This window comes from Phaseolus vulgaris, chromosome 7 (assembly GCF_000499845.2).
Source record: "Phaseolus vulgaris cultivar G19833 chromosome 7, P. vulgaris v2.0, whole genome shotgun sequence".
Classification (NCBI taxonomy): Eukaryota; Viridiplantae; Streptophyta; class Magnoliopsida; order Fabales; family Fabaceae; genus Phaseolus; species Phaseolus vulgaris.
The window spans coordinates 6,622,994-6,630,761 of record NC_023753.2 but is presented as its reverse complement, the minus strand read 5'-3'; the positions used below and the strand labels follow the sequence as shown (position 1 = coordinate 6,630,761).

The following is a 7,768-nucleotide window of genomic DNA, read 5'->3' as shown; positions in this document are numbered from 1 at the left end:
TCACCATTAAATTTACATTTCTACATAAGGTAATTCCATTGAAGACTCTAACAAGATTCAATTTCCTATAAATTTTGTTTTGTCTTGTGAAAAAATATCTTTAAAACATTTGCATTACACTCCTTCCATATCTTAAAAAAGGGAGTCACGATCCTGTAACACCCTTTCTTTTGAATGGAATACGATCATGCAAGCTAAATAAGTGTTTGAAACTAACAATGTGTGGAAAATAACTAATCTTTCCCATGGTAAAATTCTCAATGGATGTAAATGGGTTTACAAGATCAAATATAAAGTCAATGGTGGCATAGAAAGATATAAAGGTCACCTCATAACAAAAGAGTACACTCAACTCGAATAATTGAATTACTTGGATACCTATTGCCCAATTGCTAAACTTATTATAGTGCGACTTCTTCTTGCTCTTGTAGCTGCTGAAGGTTGGTATTTATAACAACTCAACTTGAATAATGCCTTTTTACATGGAGACATTAATGAAGAAGTCTATATGATTCTCCCACAAGGTTTGACATCTCCTAAACCAAATCAAGTCTATCATCTTACTAAATCTTTGTAAGGGTTGAAGCAAGCTAGTAGGTAATGGTTTGCCAAATTTACTTTTCATTTACAAACTATTACCTTCGTTCAAACTAATTTAGATCACTCTCTCTTTGTTAAGAAAACTTATTCTTCTTTTACGGCCTTGCTTATTTATATTAATGACATAATCTTAACTCAAGATAATATGAATGGCATAAAAGTAATTAAAGATCAAAGATCTTGGACATGCTAAATATTTTATTGGTTTAGAAATAGCCCTCGATCACGCAATAAAATACATATATGTCAAAGAAAGTATGTTTTGGATGTGTTTGCAGATACATGTGTGCTTTTTGCAAAACCCTATTTTATTCCTATGGTGAAGAATGTGAAGATGATATTGAACAAGATTTTTATATATAAGATGTTGAGTCCTTTAGGAGACTTATTGGATGCCTTTTATATCTTACCAACACTAGACCATATATATATTTTGTCATGCCATTCCTAAGTCAATTTCTACGAAAACCATCAAGATATTATCACCAAGTTAGTCATCATATATTGAGGTATATCAAATCTTCTCTTCACAAGGTATCTTCTTTCTCAGAAGCTGAATATAGAGCTCTAGCTGCTACTACATGTTAGGTTAGAGTAACTGACATATCTTCTACATGAGTATATGTCAATGATCATCTCCCACTACAAAATACAAAAAGATTATTAAATAGAAATCAATTTTTAGAGATAAAAAATAATTAGTTGTTATATGAACTAAATTAGAGACCATTTTAGATACTAAATAAATTATTGATTTCTAAATTAGTTTCTATTATTGATAAAAAGTTTCTAAATTGGTATCTAATTAGCTATCAAAGTTTTAACTACCAATTATTTAGTTTCTAAATTTGGTAGCAAAAACCTTGATAGCTAATTAGATACTAATTTAGAAACTATTTATCGATAATAGAAACTAATAATTTTTTTAGCCTCTAAAATGATTTTTAATTTAGTCATTATAGTAACTAATTATTTTTATCTCTAAAATTAGTTTTTATTTAATTATTTTTTTGTAGTGTCCCTACCAATCTTTATGTGACAACTAGGCCGCTAGACACATTGCACTTAATTCTACCAATCACTTCAATTATGGAAGTTTCAAATTAGGCACATTCTCCCTGCACCCAACACATTATAACTGGCACCCAATCATCTAATAGTAAAAGACAAATATACCCTTAATGAAATTCTGAAAAGTATAATTATGATATGCACCCAATTTCCTGCACCAACCAATTCTTCTCTTCTTCCATTCCATTGTGCCTAAAGCAGTGCCGCAACCACCGAGCCACCGTAAGCCACCGTGTTGTCTAGCCACCGTGAGCAAGCTTGTTGTCCAACCACCGTGAGCGACGTTCTTCTCCATTCTTCTGCACCCACCGTGACCTTCATTATCACAGGCAGAGCACCAGAGTCGAAGGTACGTCATGGTTCTGGATATTTTTATCCGTAAGTGAGTGAGAGTTGCGAATATTTTTATCCGCAAGTGACTTTTGAGAGTTGCGGATATTTTTATCCGTAAGGGAGGTTGGGGTTGGGGTTTGGATATTTTTATCTGTAAATGAGGTTGGGGTCCAGATATTTTTATCCATAAGTGTGTTTTGACTTACGGATATTTTTATCCGAAATATAGTTTAGGGTTGCGGATATTTTTATCCGTAATAGGGTTATGTGTTGTGGATATTTTTATCCGAAATTTGTTGTTGTCTTGTGGATATTAATATCCGTATTAGTGTTGTTGTTTTGCTTGTATGGATTAATTTATATGTTCTTTTATGCTATATGTGTTATAAATATTTATATATGTTGGATTAAATGTTAGATGATGAGGACTAGAGGTGGAGAAAGTTCTAATTTGGACCGTGTGCGACCAACTGCATCGGTGAGAAGAAAACGGGGTGGCCCAAGTACGTCAATTCTAAATGAATAGTTTGAAGATTATATTGAACAAGAAGAAGTTGAAGTGGATGATGAAGGCTATCCAGGAGGGCCATTGGATAAGTCCTTACTCGTTAATTATGAACATCATGTAGCCAGACAGTTGTGGAATGGTTTGGTAAGTAACAAAAGATAATTTTTTGAATTTAGTATGTATCTATTTATTGATGATAAATGTTGATTATTGTAGGATCGTGGTGAGTTGAAGGTGGTTTCACATGGAAGGAAGATAAATAAGTTAGGAGAACCTCATGAACGCATACAAGCTGTTGTAGAATTGTCTGGCTTAGGTGGTTTGCTTCATGCTAGTTATGAGAGTTTAGACCGAGGACTGTTGTGTGCTTTTGTAGAGAGGTGGCATGCAGAGACAAACAGTTTTCACTTACCAGTTGGGGAGATGACCATCACTCTTGATGATGTGTCAAATTTGTTGCATTTACCCATTGTCGGACAATTTTACACGCAGGAAACCTTAGATTCAGACTCGGCGAATGATTTATTGGTAGAATCCCTCCGTGTTGATCGTGCACTTGTATCTGAAGAAACAAGACACTGCCAGGGAGCTCATGTGCGCTTGAGTTGGCTAAGAGATGTGTATGGAGACGCATGCTCAAGGAGGTAGTGGGCTGTGGCTGCCAGAGCATATTTACTTCACCTTCTCGGTTGCACTATTTTTGCGGACAAGAGTGCTACATCAGTCAGTGTCTTTTATCTTGGATTTTTTGTTGATTTGAGGCTTACCGGGGGATATTCTTGGGCAGCAGCTGCCCTAACTCACATGTATGAGCAGCTAGGAGATTGTAGTTATGCAAACACCAAGCAACTAGCTGGTTATGCGACATTGCTGCAGGGGTGGATTTATGAGCACTTCCCGTCTATAGGGATGAGACGTATGCAAGCATTGTATTCTGAAGACCAACCTCGGTGTAGGTTGTATGATGCTGGAAAAGGTACTTCAATTGTTGTTCAATCACAGTTGGATACATTGACACCAGCTTCCATTCGGTTTTGTCCATACAACGAGCATAGGGAAGAACGTCCATTCGAGTGGATTTCCTTATTCTGTGGTTATTTGAGGCTTGGAAATTGGACACAGTTGCACATGCCAGAACGTGTTTTGCGTCAGTATGGCTATACACAGATCATCCCTCGCAACCCATCTGTACTTGGACATGGTCATCCAGATACAAATGAAATTGACCGTCGATGGTTACATTTCAATGATTATGTCATAAATGACTATGCCATAGCACCTCATCCTGACGCTTGCATTCAAGAGTACATGGCTTGGTTTAGGGCTGTATCACATCTATATGTGATTAATACGGATGAGGATGACTGTTCTGTACCGATACCCTCATATGCACGTGATCACGAAGCAGTGCCAAGTCATCCTGAGGAGTCACATCTTGCTCTGGTATGCTTTCTAACCTTGTTAACGTATTAATTTGTATTATTTTTTACTAATAGTATGTCATTCATGCTTGTAGGGTATTTGTCGTAGAATTACAGAGACATTGCAGCCATTACTCGATCATGACGATGTCGTGGAGGGCAACCCTGTTTGGGAAGGCATACAAGCAGCCATTATGTTAGCACGAGGAGCGACTGATGAAAGAGTTGTTTATGTCAGGAGACATGCACGTAGGAATGATTGATTAGGATTTCTTTTTATGTAATATTTTTATCCATGACAATGTATCTGAACCTTATCTTTATGTTTCAATATGATCCTTATCGGTACTTGCTTCACGTTACTTCTATTTTAGTACACAAATCACTGGCTTACGCATATTTTTATCCGTAGACAATTTACACACTTCCGGATTTTTTTATCCGTATGCAAAAATGTGGGTTCCGAATATTTTTATCCATAGGCACAAATGTGGCTTCTGGATATTTTTATCCGTAGGCATAACTGTGGCTTCCGGATATTTTTATCCGTAGGCACAACTGTGGCTTCTGGATATTTTTATCCGTAAGCAACGAGCAGTTCTGGATATTTTTATCCGTATTCACAAACTTCCTTGAATTCAACATTGTGTGTAGGACAACTGCAAATGTACTAAACATCCATAAATCTAAATTATGCTATTACAAATGTTATAATTACAAATATCGTCTAATGGACATTAGTTGGGTATAAACTTATATCCGGCTAGTGTAGTATGTTGACCAAGTTTGGGCTATCGGATAACGATGTGATGCCCACAATATATCCGTAGGTGGAATTGGACAACCATCTTTGAGTTTGACCTATAAAGGTAATAAATATAAGGTACACAAATCTTGATTTACCACATCAATCTTGATTGGTTTAGTTTATACCTGCACAAAATGATTTCCGTGGACATGTCCAATTGCAATGATTCGGTGTTGACGGAAGTTACTTGGTGCTTGGGTTCTTAAAGGAAAAATACTCAATGATTGTAACATGGACAAATAAACAAGAATGACATTATACCGATTTGCAATAACATATCCCATGTATGGAATTGTCATCCACTTATCTGTTCATGCCTGCAAGTACAATTGAGAAACAAAGTTAAATAAAGAAATGCAATGTAAAAATGAAATGGTGTTAGTGGTTGGTACCATAGACATGTGTTCCACTAGAAGTGACTTCTTCAAGTATTCATATCTATCATCACCACCAAAGAGTTGAACATATTCTTGTCTCCATTCACTTAGTTCTTTTAACAAGTTCATTCGAACAACAACCCATGACTCCTCTCCCATTCCCAATTGGGCAGCAACAGCACGGTAGCCACAATGGCCATCAGCCTTAACATCAACAACATCAACAATATATGGATGATACCCTACAGGGAACTGATCAAGGAAAGGAATACATTTTGCTGGTACAATTTCTGGTAAGCTTTCTTCATTAGATTTTTTGCTCGCACAACTATCATGTTGTGAGTGTAAGAAATCCACATGTTCAAAATAAGAAGGGATTTGCTTAGTTGATCTCATGAATTTGGTAAGACGAGACATCTTTACAGCACCTTTTGTTTTTACCTTATGATCTGGTGCGTAAATAGATGTCTTCTCTAGAAAGGCAATATCCTGCAATTTACTTTTGATGTTAACCTTACCTGCAACATCCAACTCTTTAAACCGCTTCGCGATGACCTCAAACTCTTTATCAATTGACAACTCATATGAAGATTGTTCAGTTGCAATGTCTTCAAAGCTTAAACGAGTCCACATCACATGTACTGATTTAAGTGGTATGCTACCAACACCAAATGAAGCCAATTGACACGCACAAGGAAGACCATGAGTACATGTAAGACTACATCCACACCTACTTTTATCAAACCCCACTGATTTAACCTTATCAAGCTCTTCCGAAATAAAGTTCAAAGCATATTTAGACACAAAACCTAACAATTTTTTGTAAGCTGTAACCTTAAACCGATGTCCAACCACATGCAAACTATTTTGGAATGAAGCTTTGATTGCATTATGTTGTAAAATAATCATCTTATTGATAGAATCCCAGCAGAAACATAAATCCCCCATCGAATTCTGAAGAACTCTCTTTAGGCTCCAGTGTGCCGCCTCAACTCTGTTACTTGTTGTGTTTCCTAAGTGCATCACCTTATCTATCCATGCCTTGACAAATTTTTCTTTATGTGGACGTAACCATGTATCCATCACATAATCAACAAATATAGGCCATGGAGAACAGACAACTCGAAGAGCATTGACACGATCTTCAAAGGCCTCAACAATATCACAATCCACAACAGATCCCCACACTTCCATTACTTGATCCCATGCCTCTCTTGGATGCACCAACATTTTACATTTTGCTCTCACATTTTTATCAATGTGGAACCGACAGAGCAAATTATAAGATTCAGGAAACACCATTCTAATTGCATTCATTAAGGCAACATCTCTATCACATACCACCACCCTAGGGCATGAATCAACTCTCAAAAACAACCCTTTAGGTCTGTCAAGGGCCCAAAAAAATTATTTTCCTTTTCTGCTGCTAGTAAACAAAATGCAACGAAGAAAGTCAAATCTGTAGACGTAATCCCAACAACCTCAAGTAACGGCATCCTATACTTGTTCGTCTTGTACGTACTATCCATTAATATGACAATATTAAATGAGTTCACCAATTTTACTGAATCTGGGTGTGTCCAAAATATATCTTGCACAATATTCGAGACCTCATCACACCTACACCAATGCAAATACGTGTCTCGTTCCAGTAACAACATCAGTTGCTGCATTTCTGTTCTGTGACCTCGTTGTGATCTTCAGTGAACAGTGATTGCATTATAAACCTGCTTAATCATTATCACATTCTTTTCATTTCTCTCTTTCATGGTTAGTAAAATATTTCTTGGCTTCACCGCAGTTTTACTCATATCCTCAACCATAACATTTTCCTCTATACTTAACCTTCCAGCATACGGATGACCCACCATTGTCTCTGCCAAGTCATGATTGTGAGAACCACAAATTAATTCAACCATCCACCCTTGACCACCTTTGACTGGTTTGCCTCGCAATCTGAAAGGACACTCACATTTCCTACTTCCAGTTCGACTAACATCTACTTCTTTTTTATACCGTCTGTATTTACCTCCTCTCTCACAACCTAACAATACATAGGTCATCCTTCCTCGTTGGCCCGTCCATGTATCTAACCTTAATATAACAATGACAAACCCCATAACTATAGCCAACACTTCTCGCCCATTCTAACAGCTCATCTCGATCACGAAATACCTACAATAACATATGTCAAATTTAAAAATAATTCATAAAAAAAACATTCACAACCCAACATTGACCATACCTCATTTGTAGAAAATGCCTCACTACATTCATGTGCCCTGTGTTCATTATCTAATGCGTTATAACTTGTTGACTGCTCCATATCAACATCATCTAATCCATCCCACACATCAATCTCCCCGAAAACTCCCATGTATGACTCTGTTGTATCCATTCGGCTGTTGAAAAAAATGAACACTTCACTTCCGGATAAATTAATTCATAACCAAAAAAATATCAACAGTTAACTTCTGGATATATATATCTGGATTGCAAATACTAGTTCTGGATATTTTCATTCGTAAGGCAATTATGAACTACGGATATCAGCGTCCGGAAGCAACGAGCAGTTCCAGATATTAATATCCGTATTGAAAAATTTGACTTCCGGATATTAATATCCGTAGGCAAAAAAAAAAAAGAATTC

The 7,768-nt window shown here is 36.6% G+C and overlaps 1 protein-coding gene across 1 annotated transcript; it reads left to right on the top strand.

The window, feature by feature from the left end:
• The first annotated feature begins 2,425 nt into the window (after positions 1–2,425).
• Positions 2,426–4,196, top strand: LOC137828041 (protein MAIN-LIKE 1-like). Its single transcript, XM_068634445.1, has 5 exons — positions 2,426–2,507; positions 2,553–2,656; positions 2,729–3,156; positions 3,274–3,955; positions 4,029–4,196. The coding sequence occupies exons 1-5, from the start codon at positions 2,426–2,428 to the stop codon at positions 4,194–4,196; spliced, it is 1,464 nt and encodes a 487-aa protein (XP_068490546.1).
• Positions 4,197–7,768: the final 3,572 nt, after the last annotated feature.